Raw genomic sequence first — 21,118 nt, forward strand, 5'->3', positions numbered from 1 at the left:
CCCGCTGCTGACGGAGCCCTTCCCCGCTGCTGACGGAGCCCTTCCCCGCAGACTCATTCCTCCCGAACAGGCTCCGTCCCGATGTCCTGCCACGCCAGCGGCGCCTTCCAGGCCCACCTGGCCTCCATCATGGAGCTGCTGGCCAACACGGCCGTGGCGGAGATCTGCCGGCTGGTGGAGCAGGGCTTCACGGCGCTGCGGCTGGAGCTCTGCCACCGCCAGAGGGAGGTGGACGGGCTTCGCAGGAGGCTGCTGCTCGCCCGGGTCCGGAGCTCCAGGCGGATCCCGCCGAAGAGCCCGCTGCCGGCCAGGGCCCGGAGCTCCAGGCGGCGCCCGCCGGGTGCGAGCGGCGGCCAGCGAGACGGAGGAGCCGGGGCAGGACGCGGCGGAGCGGCTGTGATTAAGGTAGAGAGCGGAGGACTGGAAGGTAATCCGGAGCGTTGTGGTTCCACCGCCTTGTTCGGGTAGTCCAGTAAAACCCTTTAAAACGACGTACTTATTAAGAATATAGAGTACTGTGAAACCTACTGTAGTATTAAACAATATATATACTTAAATATTACAAATAAAAACAACGATTTAATATTACAAATAAAGTACTGTACTACGAACTGTTAAAACTACTTAAATACAAAAAAACTACTTAAATATTAAAAAATAAAAAGTACTATGAACGGTTAAACATAATTAAATATTTAAAATAACAAAAATACTTAAATATTTAAAATATAAAGTACTATGGACTGTTCAACATAATTATATATATACTTAAATAATTAAAATATAAAGTTCTATGGACTGTTAAACATAATTAAATATTAAAAATAAAAACTACTATGAACTGTTAAACATAATTAAATATTAAAAATAAATATTTCAATTAGAAAGTACTCAGAACTGTTAGACCTACTTAAGTATTAAAAATAAAAAATACTCTTAACTCTAACAGGGCTTCCACCACTGAGATCAGCTGCCTGATCAGCTGACTGTCTGTTTAGTCTCACAATTGATTCTGATATTTCGTTCCACGTTACTCAATCATCAAATTAATACTTATTATTATTATTATTATTATTATTAAGTATAGCTCTCTTTGACTGGAACTCTCCTTCTGTCCAGATGTCCACCCCTCTGGGGTCCAGGACGGTAAAACCAACACGTTGCCGTCCCCTGAACCTGCCTGCGGCTCCGTCGGGGCAGAACCCGGGTTCCAGACCCAGGACCCCGATCCGGACCAGAGCTTCCTGCCCGGCCACGCCCCCGGGGACGGGGGCCTACCCTGCTGGCAGCGCATCCACGGCGTATCCAACGGCGACGCCACATTTGCCGTGACGACAGGCAGCCGTCCTAACGACGACGCCGCATCCGCGGAGTCGTTCCAGGGGGCCGGAGCCGACAGGGGCCAACGGCGGGGCCGTCCTCAGGACCCGCTCCGAGGGAAACGCGCTGGCGACGCCCCGAGAGATCCTTCCCCGGGTGGAGGGGGCGGAGGCAGGGCTCCATCGCACGGAGCAGGGGGGGCCCTGGGCAATGTCCTCTCCGCCCTCGCCGTGAGTCTAGACTGGGAGCCGCAGGGCGCGGCCTCGGATTCTGTCCTGATCAAAGTGGAGGAGGAGGTGAGCGGCGGGTGGGCGGGGCCGGGGCAGGGCAAGGAGCCCGACCACAGCGGACGACGGGAAAGGCAGAGGGGGGCGGAGTCACGGGGGGGCGGAGGCGGGCGGAGGGGGGTGGAGGGCGGAGGGGCGGCGGCGGCGGCCGAGGACCCGGATGCGAGCCCTCCGTGGTCGCAGCGCTCCTCGGGGAACTTCAAAACCCTTCCCCCCGTCTTCGGCTTCTCCTCCTCCTCCTCCTTTCCGGGCCTGCTCAGAGGGGGGCCGCGTTTTCGCCTCGAGGCCGACGGGGCGCACCTCCCCCCGCCCCCCCGTGCCTTATTCGCCGCCGTCGCCCCCTCCCCGCCCCCCCCGTCCGCCGCCGGGGCCCCACCGGCGCCGCCCCCGCTCTGGCCGGGCCCCGGCGCGGGGGGCGCCTTCCGCTGTGAGGCGTGTGGGAAGGCCTTCGCCAAGTTCCCGTCGCTGCGCCGGCACCGGCGCGTGCACACGGGGGAGAAGCCCTTCGGCTGCCGGCACTGCGCCAAGCGCTTCTCCCACGGGCACCAGATGAAGAACCACGAGCGCGTCCACACGGGGGAGAAGCCCTTCCCCTGCCCGGTCTGCGGGCGCCGCTTCGTGCAGTCCAACCACCTGAAGAGACACCTCCAGGTGCACAGGCAGGACGCGCCCTGAGGACCGGGCCCCCGACCGCCCCCACCCCCCCGTGACCCCGCGCTGCTGTGTTTTCGCTCGGGCACGAGGGTGTTTGACTGAAAAACATTTACTCTGTGAACCTGGAAGTTTTTTGTTTTTTTTCTTTTCCTCCGTTTACAAAATTAAAATGACACAGAGACCTTGTACCAAAACACGAAAGTGACGCCTCGTCTTTATTCTCAGGGGGGGGGGGGGGGGGGGTGTGTGTGTGTGTGTGTGTGTGTGTGTGTGTGTGTGTGTGTGTGTGTGAGACTGGACCGGGGCCGCTCTCCGAGCCTGGCCCCCAGAGGGAGGCAGCAGAGTGTGAGAGTCTGTTTTGAAAATTACGTAAGAAAGAAATAAAATCAGATTTTGGAAGAGACGCAGGGCGGGGGGCGGGGAAGACTTGTGTTCCTACCTTCAAACGAGGCCCCGGGGGGTCCGCCCGTGGCCCCGGTGAACACGACAGCGCATTTTATTTATTTTGCCTGAATTCCCGGGCGGCGAGGGGTTAATGGTTCTCGCCGTGGACGTGGTTTCCCGCACCCAGGTTCACTGTTTACCTGCGGCTCTTTCACGCCTGCGCTCCGCTGGACTTTGGCCGAAGCCGACGGGTCAGAGCCCCGGACGCCGCTCGCACCAAACCCACTCTGTCCTGCTCCCGTCAATGATTTAAAGTGCAGTCGCAATGGTTAACGCCTGGGCCGGCGGAGAGCGCCTCGACGCCCGGCGTGGTTCTGTTTGAACCCCCCCCCCCCCCCCCCCCCCACCCCCCGCGGCATGGCTCCCCACGGGGGGGGCCCCCAGAGGTCGACGCCCAACCCCGTCTCGTCTGACGGCCGGCGTGGGAGGGCACAGGTCGGTTGAGGCGCCGCCCCGCTGCATCTGAAGCGGTAGTCGGCAGCTGGAGTCCAAAGCTCCGGAACCTGCACGGGGCCCCCCGGCGGAACGGGCTGAACCTGCACGGGGCCCCCCGGCAGAACGGGCTGAACCTGAACATTGGGAAGCGATGACTAAACAGGACAATGTTAATAAATAAATAGATCTTTATCTTATTCATAAACTATGCTGTGTGTGTCAGCGGTTCCATTTAAGGTCACTTCTCGTTTCTAAATCTTTATGTTTGTAGTTTTTCAGTTTTTTTCCGCCCTGAATCCAGGGTGTGGTCTAAACGCCCCACGTCGCGGGAAACTATGAGTACAGAACCAACGATAGAGCCACAGGTGGAGGAGGGAACAAGTTTATTGAGGCCAGAGCGTCACCAAGTGATGGATTACAAGCAGGCGTTGAGGAAGGTGGCGCTGTGGGCGTGGTCGTTGACCCTCCTGCGCCACCTTACGTGACCGCGCCCTGGGGACACACACGACTCCCCACCAGACGCCGCCGCACAAAAAGCCTCAACTCAAGTTGCTCCTTTAAAAAAAAAACGGGCGGGGCAAGGCGCCGGCGGGCGGGCGGAGCGTCACATGAACATCTTTAGGATCTTGGGCTTGAACTGCTGCAGTTTGCTGGCGTCCATGGTGCCGACGTTCTCCTGGGAGGCCAGGACCCCCCGGTGGGCCTCGTCGAACAGCTCCTTCCCCACGGCAACCGTCACCCGGTCCCTCCAGGCGCCCAGCAGGGGGCGCCCGGCGAACACGTCCAGGCCACAGCCCACCGGCTGCACGCACACACACATACACATACACACGATTGCAAATACTCGTGTGATCTTTCATGGTGGTGACGGTTGTACTTGGATAGCTTGATAGAGCTTCATAAGTAGAGATTAAGATATAAAGATGTAGAGAGCTAGAGATATAGAGTATAGTGAGTCATAGATATATACAGATAGAGATATATATACACAGATCAGCCACAACGTTAAAACAGTGAGAGGTGAAGGGAATAACACGGGTCATCTGCTTCCAATGGCACCTCCAAAGGGGTGGGATATATATGTATTATATATATAATGTTTTTTATATATATATACTGTGTTATATATATAAATATATATATATATATATATATAATATATATATACTGTTATATATTATTATTATTATTATTATTATACTGTTATATATTATTACATGTAATGATATATATTATTATTATTATTATATATATATAATTTTATATATATATACTGTTATATATTATTATTATATATACTGTTATAATGGGGATGGTAGCTCAGGCGGTAGAGCTGTTGGTCTAGTGATCTAAAGGTTGCTGGTTGGATCCCAGGCTCCTCCTGCTAGCATGCTGTAGTGTCCTTGAGCAAGACACTTAACCCCTCATTGCTCCTGATGGCTGCGTCCGTCGGTGTTTGAACAATTGTAAGTCGCTTTGGATAAAAGCGTCTGATCAATGACGTAATGTAAATGTAATATAAATATATTGCCTCCATGCCTCCACCTCACAGCTGTTTTGGGGGCACAAGGGGGAGCTACACAGTATTAGTGTTTATAAGTGGTGCTTTTAATGTTGTTGCTGATCTGTGCAGAGTGAGATAGCGATATATACAGTAGGTAGCTAGAGACAGACACATGGACTGAGACATATGGAGCTATTCAGAGACAGACAGTGATGGAGAGATGTCAGACATGGAGAGACAGGAAGCCAGCGAGGACCAGGATGTAACAGACACTGTCCACGCATCGATTTCAGGTTCTTAAGGAAATATTTGAATGAAACTTTCTGAACAAAAGCCCACAACACGGCTTTCAGAGCGCCGAAAAACCTCTGTAAAATGATTTATTTGGGGTGAAAATGTGTCACGCTTGACGTCAGGGGACCGGCGGCGGCTCACCTGCATGACCTCCACGATGGCAACAAGGTCGGCCAGGGAGACCCGGTCCCCCGCGATGAAGGGCCGGTCCTGGATGAACTTCTCCTCCAACAGCTTCAGGGAGCCGTTCAGGTCATCCAGCGCGGCGTCCATCTTGTCCTGGGAAACCTCCACGCCGAGGATCTTGGGAATCAGCAGCTGGAACAGAGAGGAGCGTCTCAGCCGCCGCGCAGCGCGAATAACACCCGACCCACCCGTGTCCACATGGCGTAAAACAACGGGTGTTATTATTCCACCAGTCTTCCATGTGGCCCAGCCCAACACCGCGTTGCCGCACCCACCCGCAGCCAGAACAGCTTGGAGCCGTGCGGGCGCAGCGCCGTGTGCTGCCAGGACAGGTACTCGTTGACGCGCGCCCGGCGCCGCAGGTCGGTCGGGTACCAGTGCTCCGGCGTCTTGTACTTCTCAGCCAAGTACATCATGATGGGGATGCTGCAAGGGGAGCACGCACGCACGCACACACACATGGTCAATACCAGTTTCATCCCAGTGTGTCCAATACAGAGAGCGACGGGTTGAATGCTAACTGTGTTAGCTCAATACATGGCTACAGATGGGATCAGCTAGCCTAGCTGCTGTGAAATTAGGGAAATTCAACTTCCAGCCTCCTTAAAAGCTGAGTTATCAATAAGAACTTAAAATAACAAGTTCTTTGTTATTTTCAAGTTGTAAATTGGGAGCTATTTACCCATAACCATTTATCCATCTACCGAGTGTAGCTGTAGAGCCGCCTACGGTGCTGTAGGGTTGCCAGTTCAGTCAGCCGAGTTTAATTGGCGGTAATGTTTTGATGCAAGGCGCTGCCGTTCATACCTGGCAACCCCCAACTCGCCTCTGCGCCAAAAATAGTGAGGAATGTAGAATGAAATCGGTGTTGACCTTCCGCTCTGAATCTGTGTAAGACGTTGGAAGCAACACCGGAGTGTCCCCAAACAACCTGGAGAACGGGTGACCGCACTTCAAACGGCATTTACACGTCCACGGCATGTGTGCGACGGCTGCAATCCCACCTTTCCGCCAAACAGAAGTCTCCGTCGCGAATGGCGGGAGCCTTTCTGATCATGTTGATCTTCCCAAAGTCTTCTTTGTGCTGCTCCCCTGAAAAACCACAAAAAACCTCAGTGTCCTCACTCCTCAGCACCTCAGGAGGTCTCCCCACTCGGCGTCCGACCGCGGCGAGACGTTCACCCCCAACAGAACGAAACAACGCACGGATGCTCCGCTCCTCTTGGGGGGACCCAAGCGGCTTTGAACGGGCGACGAGGTCATGCGCCAGACCGGGGCTGCGGGTGTGAAAATGTGAAACGACGCACGTTTGGACCCGATCTGCGGCTCCTACTCCAGCGCGGGAAGAAATGAAAGACGGGAGGTGCAGACGTCAGCGGTTCCCCGACTTTTAACCCTCGTCTCCTTTCTCCGGGCTTTGCCTGCTTCTGAGCCGCCTGTTGGTTTTATTGTTTTTTTTTGTTTTTTGTTTTTTTCTCGGCCACTCGATGTGGAGGGATGTTTGGTGTTTTCTGCGCGACGTTTCATCCATGCAGGCGGTTCACTGACCACGCCTAGCCACGCCGCTTCACCAAATTCAACGTTTCCAGCTCGAGTGATCACCTCCTAAATGCACTTCTCCCCGTGCGTACAATCGCCTTTCGTCTGGGTATTTTCTTTAGAAATGTGGTTGTTGTTGTTGTTGTTGTTGTTTTTTGACATTTGACTGTTCTCGTTGTTTTTTTCCCAGACTGCTCGTTTCTTTGGCAACTTGTCTGTTCGGGAATGTACTTGGAGAAATAAACACGTTCTGATTTCACTTCTGGTTCATTGCCCAGAATGGTGGACATGGAGCACACACACACACACACACACACACACACACTAACACACACACACACTAACACACACGCACACGCACACACTAACACACACACACGCGCACGCGCACACACACGCACACACACTAACACACACGCGCACACACACACTAACACGCGCGCGCACGCACACACACACTAATACGCACGCACACACACACACTTTTTTTTAATAAAGTGCCAGCTAAAAAAACACGCAGACCACCTGTAACCATGTGTAGTTCTGTACTTATAGTACATTACATTACATTGATCAGACGCTTTTATCCAAAGCGACTTACAATTATTCAAACACCGACGGACGCAGCCATCAGGAGCAATTAGGGGTTAAGTGTCTTGCTCAAGGACACTACAGCATGCTAGCAGGAGGAGCCTGGGATCCAACCAGCAACCTTTACATGACTAGACCACCAGCTCTACCTCCTGAGCTACTGTCCCGCAATAGTAGTTAAACTACTGTATTTATATCAGTCAAACCTGGACTAGAGTATAAAATGAAGCCCATATTGCGTTTCTAACACAGCTTCTGATTTGTGAAAGTAATATTCTATTTGTGAAAACAAGAACAATGCGGATTCTACTGTACTTTTTCCCACTTTTCCCACTGAAAAACACTTTGACAAATCACAAACTGTTAGAAGTGCGATGTGGGGTCGTTATTAAACCCAGTCCGGGTTTGACCGCTTAGGTGCAGAATCCTTTTGGGATTGAGCTGTTTTTATGTGGTGAGAACTCACCCTCAAGCAGCGACATCCTCTTGAACTCGAAGGGGATGTTGTTGCTCTTGGCGAAGATGTAAACGGAGCGACACGGTTGAGAGAAGAGATCCAGGTACAGCTCCAGGGCCATGGCGTCTCCACGGGGGCTCTGCGGGGGTTTGACGGGTCCGGTCCTGTCGTTCGGTGCGCGGCTCGAAGTCTGCGGAGCTCCGCGTCGGGTTAATTCAAGATGGACGCGTCACCGCCCCCTCGGGACGTCCCCCCCTCGTGTCGACACCGTCAATTCGCACAGAAGCTGCGCTCTGTTACTGGGGTTAGGGTTAGGCTCTGTTACTGGGGTTAAGGTTAGGCTCTGTTACTGGGGTTAGGGTTAGGCTCTGTTACTGGGGTTAAGGTTAGGCTCTGTTACTGGGGTTAGGGTTAGGCTGTTACTGGACTTAGGGTTAGAGTTAGGCTCTGTTACTGGGGTTAGAGTTAGGCTCTGTTACTGGGGTTAAGGTTAGGCTCTGTTACTGGGGTTAGGGTTATCTGTTACTGGACTTAGGGTTAGAGTTAGGCTCTGTTACTGGGGTTAGAGTTAGGCTCTGTTACTGGGGTTAGGGTTAGGCTCTGTTGCTGGGGTTAGGGTTAGGCTCTGTTACCGGGGTTAGGGTTAGGCTCTGTTACTGGGGTTAAGGTTAGGCTCTGTTACTGGGGTTAGGGTTAGGCTCTGTTACTGGGGTTAAGGTTAGGCTCTGTTACTGGGGTTAGGGTTAGGCTCTGTTACTGGGGTTAAGGTTAGGCTCTGTTACTGGGGTTAGGGTTAGGCTGTTACTGGACTTAGGGTTAGAGTTAGGCTCTGTTACTGGGGTTAGAGTTAGGCTCTGTTACTGGGGTTAAGGTTAGGCTCTGTTACTGGGGTTAGGGTTATCTGTTACTGGACTTAGGGTTAGAGTTAGGCTCTGTTACTGGGGTTAGAGTTAGGCTCTGTTACTGGGGTTAGGGTTAGGCTCTGTTGCTGGGGTTAGGGTTAGGCTCTGTTACCGGGGTTAGGGTTAGGCTGTTACTGGGGTTAGGGTTAGGGTTAGGCTATGTTACTGGGGTTAGGGTTAGACTCTGTTACTGGGGTTAGGGTTAGGCTGTTACTGGGGTTAGGGTTAAGGTTAGGCTCTGTTACTGGGGTTAGGGTTAGGCTCTGTTACTGGGGTTAGGGTTAGGCTCTGTTACTGGGGTTAGGGTTAGGCTCTGTTACTGGGGTTAGGGTTAGGCTCTGTTACTGGGGTTAGGGTTAGGCTCTGTTACTGGGGTTAAGGTTAGGCTCTGTTACTGGGGTTAGGGTTAGGCTGTTACTGGACTTAGGGTTAGAGTTAGGCTCTGTTACTGGGGTTAGAGTTAGGCTCTGTTACTGGGGTTAAGGTTAGGCTCTGTTACTGGGGTTAGGGTTATCTGTTACTGGACTTAGGGTTAGAGTTAGGCTCTGTTACTGGGGTTAGAGTTAGGCTCTGTTACTGGGGTTAGGGTTAGGCTCTGTTGCTGGGGTTAGGGTTAGGCTCTGTTACCGGGGTTAGGGTTAGGCTGTTACTGGGGTTAGGGTTAGGGTTAGGCTATGTTACTGGGGTTAGGGTTAGACTCTGTTACTGGGGTTAGGGTTAGGCTGTTACTGGGGTTAGTGTTAAGGTTAGGCTCTGTTACTGGGGTTAGGGTTAGGCTCTGTTACTGGGGTTAGGGTTAGGCTCTGTTACTGGGGTTAGGGTTAGGCTCTGTTACTGGGGTTAGGGTTAGGCTCTGTTACTGGGGTTAGGGTTAGGCTCTGTTACTGGGGTTAAGGTTAGGCTCTGTTACTGGGGTTAGGGTTAGGCTGTTACTGGACTTAGGGTTAGAGTTAGGCTCTGTTACTGGGGTTAGAGTTAGGCTCTGTTACTGGGGTTAAGGTTAGGCTCTGTTACTGGGGTTAGGGTTATCTGTTACTGGACTTAGGGTTAGAGTTAGGCTCTGTTACTGGGGTTAGAGTTAGGCTCTGTTACTGGGGTTAGGGTTAGGCTCTGTTGCTGGGGTTAGGGTTAGGCTCTGTTACCGGGGTTAGGGTTAGGCTGTTACTGGGGTTAGGGTTAGGGTTAGGCTATGTTACTGGGGTTAGGGTTAGACTCTGTTACTGGGGTTAGGGTTAGGCTGTTACTGGGGTTAGGGTTAAGGTTAGGCTCTGTTACTGGGGTTAGGGTTAGGCTCTGTTACTGGGGTTAGGGTTAGGCTGTTACTGGGGTTAGGGTTAGGCTCTGTTACTGGGGTTAGGGTTAGGCTGTTACTGGGGTTAGGGTTAAGGTTAGGCTCTGTTACTGGGGTTAGGGTTAGGCTCTGTTACTGGGGTTAGGGTTAGGCTCTGTTACTGGGGTTAGGGTTAGGCTATGTTACTGGGGTTAGGGTTAGGCTCTGTTACTGGGGTTAGGGTTAGGCTCTGTTACTGGGGTTAGGGTTAGGCTCTGTTACTGGGGTTAAGGTTAGGCTCTGTTACTGGGGTTAGGGTTAGGCTGTTACTGGACTTAGGGTTAGAGTTAGGCTCTGTTACTGGGGTTAGAGTTAGGCTCTGTTACTGGGGTTAAGGTTAGGCTCTGTTACTGGGGTTAGGGTTATCTGTTACTGGACTTAGGGTTAGAGTTAGGCTCTGTTACTGGGGTTAGAGTTAGGCTCTGTTACTGGGGTTAGGGTTAGGCTCTGTTGCTGGGGTTAGGGTTAGGCTCTGTTACCGGGGTTAGGGTTAGGCTGTTACTGGGGTTAGGGTTAGGGTTAGGCTATGTTACTGGGGTTAGGGTTAGACTCTGTTACTGGGGTTAGGGTTAGGCTGTTACTGGGGTTAGGGTTAAGGTTAGGCTCTGTTACTGGGGTTAGGGTTAGGCTCTGTTACTGGGGTTAGGGTTAGGCTGTTACTGGGGTTAGGGTTAGGCTCTGTTACTGGGGTTAGGGTTAGGCTGTTACTGGGGTTAGGGTTAAGGTTAGGCTCTGTTACTGGGGTTAGGGTTAGGCTCTGTTACTGGGGTTAGGGTTAGGCTCTGTTACTGGGGTTAGGGTTAGGCTATGTTACTGGGGTTAGGGTTAGGCTGTTACTGGGGATAGGGTTAGCCTCTGTTACTGGGGTTAAGGTTAGGCTCTGTTATTCGGGTTAGGGTTAGGCTGTTACTGGGGTTAGATAGGGTTAGGCTCTTTTACGAGGGTTAGGGTTAGGCTTTTACTGGGGTTAGGGTTAGGCTCTGTTACTGGGGTTAGGGTTATGGTTCGGCTCTGTTACTGGGGTTAGGGTTAGGCTCTGTTATTGTGGTTAGGGTTAGGCTGATACTGGGGTTAGGGTTAGGCTGTTTCTGGGGTTAGGGTTAGGCTCTGTTACTTGGGTTAGGGTTGGGCTTAAGCTCTGTTACTGGGGTTAGGGTTAGGCTTTGTTACTGGGGCTAGGGTTAGGCTGTTACTGGGGTTAGGGTTAGGGTAAGGCTCTGTTACTAGGGTTAGGGTTAGGGTTAGGCTCTGTTACTGGGGTTAGGGTTAGGGTTAGGCTCTGTTACTGGGGTTAGGGTTAGGGTTAGGCTCTGTTACTGGGGTTAGGGTTAGGGTTAGGCTCTGTTACTGGGGTTAGGGTTAGGGTTAGGCTCTGTTACTGGGGTTAGGGTTAGGCTCTGTTACTGGGGTTAAGGTTAGGCTCTGTTACTGGGGTTAGGGTTAGGCTGTTACTGGACTTAGGGTTAGGGTTAGGCTCTGTTACTGGGGTTAGAGTTAGGCTCTGTTACTGGGGTTAGGGTTAGGCTCTGTTGCTGGGGTTAGGGTTAGGCTCTGTTACTGGGGTTAGGGTAAGGGTTAGGCTCTGTTACTGGGGTTAGGGTTAGGCTCTGTTACTGGGGTTAGGGTTAGGCTCTGTTACTGGGGTTAGAGTTAGGCTCTGTTACTGGGGTTAGAGTTAGGGTTAGGCTCTGTTACTGGGGTTAGGGTTAGGCTCTGTTACTGGGGTAAGGGTTAGGCTCTGTTACTGGGGTTAGGGTTAGGCTGTTACTAAGGTTAGGGTTAGGCTCTGTTACTGGGGTTAGGGTTAGGCTGTTACTGGGGTTAGGGTTAAGGTTTGGCTCTGTTACTGGGGTAAGGGTTAGGCTCTGTTACTGGGGTTAGGGTTAGGCTCTGTTACCGGGGTTAGGGTTAGGCTGTTACTGGGGTTAGGGTTAGGGTTAGGCTATGTTACTGGGGTTAGGGTTAGGCTCTGTTACTGGGGTTAGGGTTAGGCTGTTACTGGGGTTAGGGTTAGGCTCTGTTACTGGGGTTAGGGTTAGGCTGTTACTGGGGTTAGGGTTAGGCTGTTACTGGGGTTAGGGTTAGGCTCTGTTACTGGGGTTAGGGTTAGGGTTAGGCTCTGTTACTGGGGTTAGGGTTAGGGTTAGGCTCTGTTACTGGGGTTAGGGTTAGGGTTAGGCTCTGTTACTGGGGTTAAGATTAGGCTCTGTTACTGGGGTTAGGGTTAGGCTGTTACTGGACTTAGGGTTAGGGTTAGGCTCTGTTACTGGGGTTAGAGTTAGGCTCTGTTACTGGGGTTAGGGTTAGGCTCTGTTGCTGGGGTTAGGGTTAGGCTCTGTTACTGGGGTTAGGGTAAGGGTTAGGCTCTGTTACTGGGGTTAGGGTTAGGCTCTGTTACTGGGGTTAGGGTTAGGCTCTGTTACTGGGGTTAGAGTTAGGCTCTGTTACTGGGGTTAGAGTTAGGGTTAGGCTCTGTTACTGGGGTAAGGGTTAGGCTCTGTTACTGGGGTTAAGGTTAGGCTCTGTTACTGGGGTTAGGGTTAGGCTGTTACTGGACTTAGGGTTAGGGTTAGGCTCTGTTACTGGGGTTAGAGTTAGGCTCTGTTACTGGGGTTAGGGTTAGGCTCTGTTGCTGGGGTTAGGGTTAGGCTCTGTTACTGGGGTTAGGGTAAGGGTTAGGCTCTGTTACTGGGGTTAGGGTTAGGCTCTGTTACTGGGGTTAGGGTTAGGCTCTGTTACTGGGGTTAGAGTTAGGCTCTGTTACTGGGGTTAGAGTTAGGCTCTGTTACTGGGGTAAGGGTTAGGCTCTGTTACTGGGGTTAGGGTTAGGCTGTTACTGGGGTTAGGGTTAGGCTCTGTTACTGGGGTTAGGGTTAGGCTGTTACTGGGGTTAGGGTTAAGGTTTGGCTCTGTTACTGGGGTAAGGGTTCGGCTCTGTTACTGGGGTTACGGTTAGGCTCTGTTACCGGGGTTAGGGTTAGGCTGTTACTGGGGTTAGGGTTAGGGTTAGGCTATGTTACTGGGGTTAGGGTTAGGCTCTGTTACTGGGGTTAGGGTTAGGCTGTTACTGGGGTTAGGGTTAGGCTCTGTTACTGGGGTTAGGGTTAGGCTGTTACTGGGGTTAGGGTTAGGCTCTGTTACTGGGGTTAGGGTTAGGCTGTTTCTGGGGTTAGGGTTAAGGTTGTGCTCTGTTACTGGGGTAAGGGTTAGGCTCTGTTACTGGGGTTAGGGTTAGGCTCTGTTACCGGGGTTAGGGTTAGGCTGTTACTGGGGTTAGGGTTAGGCTCTGTTACTGGGGTTAGGGTTAGGCTCTGTTACTGGGGTTAAGGTTAGGCTCTGTTACTGGGGTTAGGGTTAGGCTGTTACTGGACTTAGGTTTAGGGTTAGGCTCTGTTACTGGGGTTAGAGTTAGGCTCTGTTACTGGGGTTAGGGTTAGGCTCTGTTGCTGGGGTTAGGGTTAGGCTCTGTTACCGGGGTTAGGGTTAGGCTGTTACTGGGGTTAGGGTTAGGGTTAGGCTATGTTACTGGGGTTAGGGTTAGGCTCTGTTACTGGGGTTAGGGTTAGGCTGTTACTGGGGTTAGGGTTAGGCTCTGTTACTGGGGTTAGGGTTAGGCTGTTACTGGGGTTAGGGTTAGGCTGTTACTGGGGTTAGGGTTAGGCTCTGTTACTGGGGTTAGGGTTAGACTGTTACTGGGGTGAGGGTTAGGGTTAGGCTCTGTTACTGGGGTTAGGGTTAGGGTTAGGCTGTTACTGGGGTTAGGGTTAGGGTTAGGCTCTGTTACTGGGGATAGGGTTAGGCTCTGTTACTGGGGTTAGGGTTAGGGTTAGGCTGTTACTAGGGTTAGGGTTAGGGATAGGCTCTGTTACTTGGGTTAGGCTCTGTTAATGGGGTTAGGGTTAGGCTCTGTTACTGGGGTTAGGGTTAGGGTTAGGCGGTTACTGGGGTTAGGGTTAGGGTTAGGCTCTGTTACTGGGGTTAGGGTTAGGCTCTGTTACTAGGATTAGGGTTAGGCTCTGTTACTGGGGATAGGGTTAGGGTTAGGCTGTTACTGGGGTTAGGGTTAGGCTCTGTTACTGGGGTTAGGGTTAGGCTCTGTTACTGGGGTTAGAGTTAGGCTCTGTTACTGGGGTAAGGGTTAGGCTCTGTTACTGGGGTTAGGGTTAGGCTGTTACTGGGGTTAGGGTTAGGCTCTGTTACTGGGGTTAGGGTTAGGCTGTTACTGGGGTTAGGGTTAAGGTTTGGCTCTGTTACTGGGGTAAGGGTTAGGCTCTGTTACTGGGGTTAGGGTTAGGCTCTGTTACCGGGGTTAGGGTTAGGCTGTTACTGGGGTTAGGGTTAGGGTTAGGCTATGTTACTGGGGTTAGGGTTAGGCTCTGTTACTGGGGTTAGGGTTAGGCTGTTACTGGGGTTAGGGTTAAGGTTTGGCTCTGTTACTGGGGTTAGGGTTAGGCTGTTACTGGCGTTAGGGTTAGGCTGTTACTGGGGTTAGGGTAAGGCTCTGTTACTGGGGTTAGGGTTAGGGTTAGGCTCTGTTACTGGGGTTAGGGTTAGGGTTAGGCTCTGTTACTGGGGTTAAGGTTAGGCTCTGTTACTGGGGTTAGGGTTAGGCTGTTACTGGACTTAGGGTTAGGGTTAGGCTCTGTTACTGGGGTTAGAGTTAGGCTCTGTTACTGGGGTTAGGGTTAGGCTCTGTTGCTGGGGTTAGGGTTAGGCTCTGTTACTGGGGTTAGGGTAAGGGTTAGGCTCTGTTACTGGGGTTAGGGTTAGGCTCTGTTACTGGGGTTAGGGTTAGGCTCTGTTACTGGGGTTAGAGTTAGGCTCTGTTACTGGGGTTAGAGTTAGGGTTAGGCTCTGTTACTGGGGTTAGGGTTAGGCTCTGTTACTGGGTTAAGGGTTAGGCTCTGTTACTGGGGTTAGGGTTAGGCTGTTACTGGGGTTAGGGTTAGGCTCTGTTACTGGGGTTAGGGTTAGGCTGTTACTGGGGTTAGGGTTAAGGTTGTGCTCTGTTACTGGGGTAAGGGTTAGGCTCTGTTACTGGGGTTAGGGTTAGGCTCTGTTACCGGGGTTAGGGTTAGGCTGTTACTGGGGTTAGGGTTAGGCTCTGTTACTGGGGTTAGGGTTAGGCTCTGTTACTGGGGTTAAGGTTAGGCTCTGTTACTGGGGTTAGGGTTAGACTGTTACTGGACTTAGGTTTAGGGTTAGGCTCTGTTACTGGGGTTAGAGTTAGGCTCTGTTACTGGGGTTAGGGTTAGGCTCTGTTGCTGGGGTTAGGGTTAGGCTCTGTTACCGGGGTTAGGGTTAGGCTGTTACTGGGGTTAGGGTTAGGGTTAGGCTATGTTACTGGGGTTAGGGTTAGGTTAGGCTCTGTTACTGGGGTTAGGGTTAGGCGCTGTTACTGGGGTTAGGGTTAGGCTGTTTCTGGGGTTAGGGTTAAGGTTGTGCTCTGTTACTGGGGTAAGGGTTAGGCTCTGTTACTGGGGTTAGGGTTAGGCTCTGTTACCGGGGTTAGGGTTAGGCTGTTACTGGGGTTAGGGTTAGGCTCTGTTACTGGGGTTAGGGTTAGGCTCTGTTACTGGGGTTAAGGTTAGGCTCTGTTACTGGGGTTAGGGTTAGGCTGTTACTGGACTTAGGTTTAGGGTTAGGCTCTGTTACTGGGGTTAGAGTTAGGCTCTGTTACTGGGGTTAGGGTTAGGCTCTGTTGCTGGGGTTAGGGTTAGGCTCTGTTACCGGGGTTAGGGTTAGGCTGTTACTGGGGTTAGGGTTAGGGTTAGGCTATGTTACTGGGGTTAGGGTTAGGCTCTGTTACTGGGGTTAGGGTTAGGCTGTTACTGGGGTTAGGGTTAGGCTCTGTTACTGGGGTTAGGGTTAGGCTGTTACTGGGGTTAGGGTTAGGCTGTTACTGGGGTTAGGGTTAGGCTCTGTTACTGGGGTTAGGGTTAGACTGTTACTGGGGTTAGGGTTAGGGTTAGGCTCTGTTACTGGGGTTAGGGTTAGGGTTAGGCTGTTACTGGGGTTAGGGTTAGGGTTAGGCTCTGTTACTGGGGATAGGGTTAGGCTCTGTTACTGGGGTTAGGGTTAGGGTTAGGCTGTTACTAGGGTTAGGGTTAGGGATAGGCTCTGTTACTTGGGTTAGGCTCTGTTAATGGGGTTAGGGTTAGGCTCTGTTACTGGGGTTAGGGTTAGGGTTAGGCGGTTACTGGGGTTAGGGTTAGGGTTAGGCTCTGTTACTGGGGTTAGGGTTAGGCTCTGTTACTAGGATTAGGGTTAGGCTCTGTTACTGGGGTTAGGGTTAGGGTTAGGCTGTTACTGGGGTTAGGGTTAGGGTTGGGCTCTGTTACTGGGGTTAGGGTTAGGCTCTGTTACTGGGGTTAGGGTTAGGCTCTGTTACTGGGGTTAGAGTTAGGCTCTGTTACTGGGGTTAGAGTTAGGCTCTGTTACTGGGGTAAGGGTTAGGCTCTGTTACTGGGGTTAGGGTTAGGCTGTTACTGGGGTTAGGGTTAGGGTTAGGCTATGTTACTGGGGTTAGGGTTAGGCTCTGTTACTGGGGTTAGGGCTAGGCTGTTACTGGGGTTAGGGTTAGGCTCTGTTACTGGGGTTAGGGTTAGGCTGTTACTGGCGTTAGGGTTAGGCTGTTACTGGGGTTAGGGTTAGGCTCTGTTACTGGGGTTAGGGTTAGGGTTAGGCTCTGTTACTGGGGTTAGGGTTAGGGTTAGGCTCTGTTACTGGGGTTAGGGTTAGGGTTAGGCTCTGTTACTGGGGTTAAGGTTAGGCTCTGTTACTGGGGTTAGGGTTAGGCTGTTACTGGACTTAGGGTTAGGGTTAGGCTCTGTTACTGGGGTTAGAGTTAGGCTCTGTTACTGGGGTTAGGGTTAGGCTCTGTTGCTGGGGTTAGGGTTAGGCTCTGTTACTGGGGTTAGGGTAAGGGTTAGGCTCTGTTACTGGGGTTAGGGTTAGGCTCTGTTACTGGGGTTAGGGTTAGGCTCTGTTACTGGGGTTAGAGTTAGGCTCTGTTACTGGGGTTAGAGTTAGGGTTAGGCTCTGTTACTGGGGTTAGGGTTAGGCTCTGTTACTGGGGTAAGGGTTAGGCTCTGTTACTGGGGTTAGGGTTAGGCTGTTACTGGGGTTAGGGTTAGGCTCTGTTACTGGGGTTAGGGTTAGGCTGTTACTGGGGTTAGGGTTAAGGTTGTGCTCTGTTACTGGGGTAAGGGTTAGGCTCTGTTACTGGGGTTAGGGTTAGGCTCTGTTACCAGGGTTAGGGTTAGGCTGTTACTGGGGTTAGGGTTAGGCTCTGTTACTGGGGTTAGGGTTAGGCTCTGTTACTGGGGTTAAGGTTAGGCTCTGTTACTGGGGTTAGGGTTAGACTGTTACTGGACTTAGGTTTAGGGTTAGGCTCTGTTACTGGGGTTAGAGTTAGGCTCTGTTACTGGGGTTAGGGTTAGGCTCTGTTGCTGGGGTTAGGGTTAGGCTCTGTTACCGGGGTTAGGGTTAGGCTGTTACTGGGGTTAGGGTTAGGGTTAGGCTATGTTACTGGGGTTAGGGTTAGGCTCTGTTACTGGGGTTAGGGTTAGGCTGTTACTGGGGTTAGGGTTAGGCTCTGTTACTGGGGTTAGGGTTAGGCTGTTACTGGAGTTAGGGTTAGGCTGTTACTGGGGTTAGGGTTAGGCTCTGTTACTGGGGTTAGGGTTAGACTGTTACTGGGGTTAGGGTTAGGGTTAGGCTCTGTTACTGGGGTTAGGGTTAGGGTTAGGCTGTTACTGGGGTTAGGGTTAGGGTTAGGCTCTGTTACTGGGGATAGGGTTAGGCTCTGTTACTGGGGTTAGGGTTAGGGTTAGGCTGTTACTAGGGTTAGGGTTAGGGATAGGCTCTGTTACTTGGGTTAGGCTCTGTTAATGGGGTTAGGGTTAGGCTCTGTTACTGGGGTTAGGGTTAGGGTTAGGCGGTTACTGGGGTTAGGGTTAGGCTCTGTTACTGGGGTTAGGGTTAGGCTCTGTTACTAGGATTAGGGTTAGGCTCTGTTACTGGGGTTAGGGTTAGGGTTAGGCTGTTACTGGGGTTAGGGTTAGGGTTGGGCTCTGTTACTGGGGTTAGGGTTAGGCTCTGTTACTGGGGTTAGGGTTAGGCTGTTACTGGGGTTAGGGTTAAGGTTAGGCTCTGTTACTGGGGTTAGGGTTAGGCTCTGTTACTGGGGTTAGGGTTAGGCTGTTACTGGGGTTAGGGTTAAGGTTAGGCTCTGTTACTGGGGTTAGGGTTAGGCTCTGTTACTGGGGTTAGGGTTAGGCTCTGTTACTGGGGTTAGGGTTAGGCTATGTTACTGGGGTTAGGGTTAGGCTGTTACTGGGGTTAGGGTTAGCCTCTGTTACTGGGGTTAAGGTTAGGCTCTGTTATTCGGGTTAGGGTTAGGCTGTTACTGGGGTTAGAGTTAGGGTTAGGCTCTTTTACGAGGGTTAGGGTTAGGCTTTTACTGGGGTTAGGGTTAGGCTCTGTTACTGGGGTTAGGGTTATGGTTCGGCTCTGTTACTGGGGTTAGGGTTAGGCTCTGTTATTGTGGTTAGGGTTAGGCTGATACTGGGGTTAGGGTTAGGCTGTTTCTGGGGTTAGGGTTAGGCTCTGTTACTTGGGTTAGGGTTGGGCTTAAGCTCTGTTACTGGGGTTAGGGTTAGGCTTTGTTACTGGGGCTAGGGTTAGGCTGTTACTGGGGTTAGGGTTAGGGTAAGGCTCTGTTACTGGGGTTAGGGTTAGGGTTAGGCTCTGTTACTGGGGTTAGGGTTAGGGTTAGGCTCTGTTACTGGGGTTAGGGTTAGGGTTAGGCTCTGTTACTGGGGTTAGGGTTAGGGTTAGGCTCTGTTACTGGGGTTAGGGTTAGGCTCTGTTACTGGGGTTAAGGTTAGGCTCTGTTACTGGGGTTAGGGTTAGGCTGTTACTGGACTTAGGGTTAGGGTTAGGCTCTGTTTCTGGGGTTAGGGTTAGGCTCTGTTACTGGGGTTAGAGTTAGGCTCTGTTACTGGGGTTAGGGTTAGGCTCTGTTACTGGGGTTAGAGTTAGGCTCTGTTACTGGGGTTAGAGTTAGGCTCTGTTACTGGGGTAAGGGTTAGGCTCTGTTACTGGGGTTAGGGTTAGGCTGTTACTGGGGTTAGGGTTAGGCTCTGTTACTGGGGTTAGGGTTAGGCTGTTACGGGGGTTAGGGTTAAGGTTTGGCTCTGTTACTGGGGTAAGGGTTAGGCTCTGTTACTGGGGTTAGGGTTAGGCTCTGTTACCGGGGTTAGGGTTAGGCTGTTACTGGGGTTAGGGTTAGGGTTAGGCTATGTTACTGGGGTTAGGGTTTGGCTCTGTTACTGGGGTTAGGGTTAGGCTGTTACTGGGGTTAGGGTTAGGCTCTGTTACTGGGGTTAGGGTTAGGCTGTTACTGGCGTTAGGGTTAGGCTGTTACTGGGGTTAGGGTTAGGCTCTGTTACTGGGGTTAGGGTTAGGGTTAGGCTCTGTTACTGGGGTTAGGGTTAGGGTTAGGCTCTGTTACTGGGGTTAGGGTTAGGGTTAGGCTCTGTTACTGGGGTTAAGGTTAGGCTCTGTTACTGGGGTTAGGGTTAGGCTGTTACTGGACTTAGGGTTAGGGTTAGGCTCTGTTACTGGGGTTAGAGTTAGGCTCTGTTACTGGGGTTAGGGTTAGGCTCTTTTACGAGGGTTAGGGTTAGGCTCTGTTACTGGGGTTAGGGTAAGGGTTAGGCTCTGTTACTGGGGTTAGGGTTAGGCTCTGTTACTGGGGTTAGAGTTAGGCTCTGTTACTGGGGTTAGAGTTAAGGTTAGGCTCTGTTACTGGGGTTAGGGTTAGGCTCTGTTACTGGGGTAAGGGTTAGGCTCTGTTACTGGGGTTAGGGTTAGGCTGTTACTGGGGTTAGGGTTAGGCTCTGTTACTGGGGTTAGGGTTAGGCTGTTACTGGGGTTAGGGTTAAGGTTGTGCTCTGTTACTGGGGTAAGCGTTAGGCTCTGTTACTGGGGTTAGGGTTAGGCTCTGTTACCGGGGTTAGGGTTAGGCTGTTACTGGGGTTAGGGTTAGGCTCTGTTACTGGGGTTAGGGTTAGGCTCTGTTACTGGGGTTAAGGTTAGGCTCTGTTACTGGGGTTAGGGTTAGGCTGTTACTGGACTTAGGTTTAGGGTTAGGCTCTGTTACTGGGGTTAGAGTTAGGCTCTGTTACTGGGGTTAGGGTTAGGCTCTGTTGCTGGGGTTAGGGTTAGGCTCTGTTACCGGGGTTAGGGTTAGGCTGTTACTGGGGTTAGGGTTAGGGTTAGGCTATGTTACTGGGGTTAGGGTTAGGCTCTGTTACTGGGGTTAGGGTTAGGCTGTTACTGGGGTTAGGGTTAGGCTCTGTTACTGGGGTTAGGGTTAGGCTGTTACTGGGGTTAGGGTTAGGCTGTTACTGGGGTTAGGGTTAGGCTCTGTTACTGGGGTTAGGGTTAGACTGTTACTGGGGTTAGGGTTAGGGTTAGGCTCTGTTACTGGGGTTAGGGTTAGGGTTAGGCTGTTACTGGGGTTAGGGTTAGGGTTAGGCTCTGTTACTGGGGATAGGGTTAGGCTCTGTTACTGGGGTTAGGGTTAGGGTTAGGCTGTTACTAGGGTTAGGGTTAGGGATAGGCTCTGTTACTTGGGTTAGGCTCTGTTAATGGGGTTAGGGTTAGGGTCTGTTACTGGGGTTAGGGTTAGGGTTAGGCGGTTACTGGGGTTAGGGTTAGGGTTAGGCTCTGTTACTGGGGTTAGGGTTAGGCTCTGTTACTAGGATTAGGGTTAGGCTCTGTTACTGGGGTTAGGGTTAGGGTTAGGCTGTTACTGGGGTTAGGGTTAGGGTTGGGCTCTGTTACTGGGGTTAGGGTTAGGCTCTGTTACTGGGGTTAGGGTTAGGCTGTTACTGGGGTTAGGGTTAAGGTTAGGCTCTGTTACTGGGGTTAGGGTTAGGCTCTGCTACTGGGGTTAGGGTTAGGCTGTTACTGGGGTTAGGGTTAGGCTCTGTTACTGGGGTTAGGGTTAGGCTGTTACTGGGGTTAGGGTTAAGGTTAGGCTCTGTTACTGGGGTTAGGGTTAGGCTCTGTTACTGGGGTTAGGGTTAGGCTCTGTTACTGGGGTTAGGGTTAGGCTATGTTACTGGGGTTAGGGTTAGGCTGTTACTGGGGTTAGGGTTAGCC

The 21,118-nt window shown here is 51.7% G+C and overlaps 2 protein-coding genes across 2 annotated transcripts; one reads left to right on the forward strand and one right to left on the reverse strand.

The window, feature by feature from the left end:
• On the forward strand, nucleotides 1-2,282 carry LOC307229576 (uncharacterized protein; the record flags this gene model as incomplete). The annotated part of the gene is made up of 3 exons (XM_079999576.1): nucleotides 1-427; nucleotides 1,120-1,616; nucleotides 1,791-2,282. Exons 1-3 carry the CDS (start codon nucleotides 82-84, stop codon nucleotides 2,280-2,282), a joined length of 1,335 nt encoding a protein of 444 aa, XP_079855702.1. The 5' UTR covers nucleotides 1-81.
• A 1,224-nt stretch (nucleotides 2,283-3,506) lies between these two features.
• Nucleotides 3,507-7,904, reverse strand: gstt1b (glutathione S-transferase theta 1b). The gene is made up of 5 exons (XM_079999339.1): nucleotides 7,721-7,904; nucleotides 6,129-6,216; nucleotides 5,400-5,550; nucleotides 5,080-5,256; nucleotides 3,507-3,942 (listed from the first exon to the last, which is right to left on the reverse strand). Exons 1-5 carry the CDS (start codon nucleotides 7,830-7,832, stop codon nucleotides 3,745-3,747), a joined length of 726 nt encoding a protein of 241 aa, XP_079855465.1. The 5' UTR covers nucleotides 7,833-7,904; the 3' UTR covers nucleotides 3,507-3,744.
• Nucleotides 7,905-21,118: the final 13,214 nt, after the last annotated feature.

This window comes from Zeus faber, assembly GCF_960531495.2.
Source record: "Zeus faber genome assembly, chromosome: 4".
Classification (NCBI taxonomy): domain Eukaryota; kingdom Metazoa; phylum Chordata; class Actinopteri; order Zeiformes; family Zeidae; genus Zeus; species Zeus faber.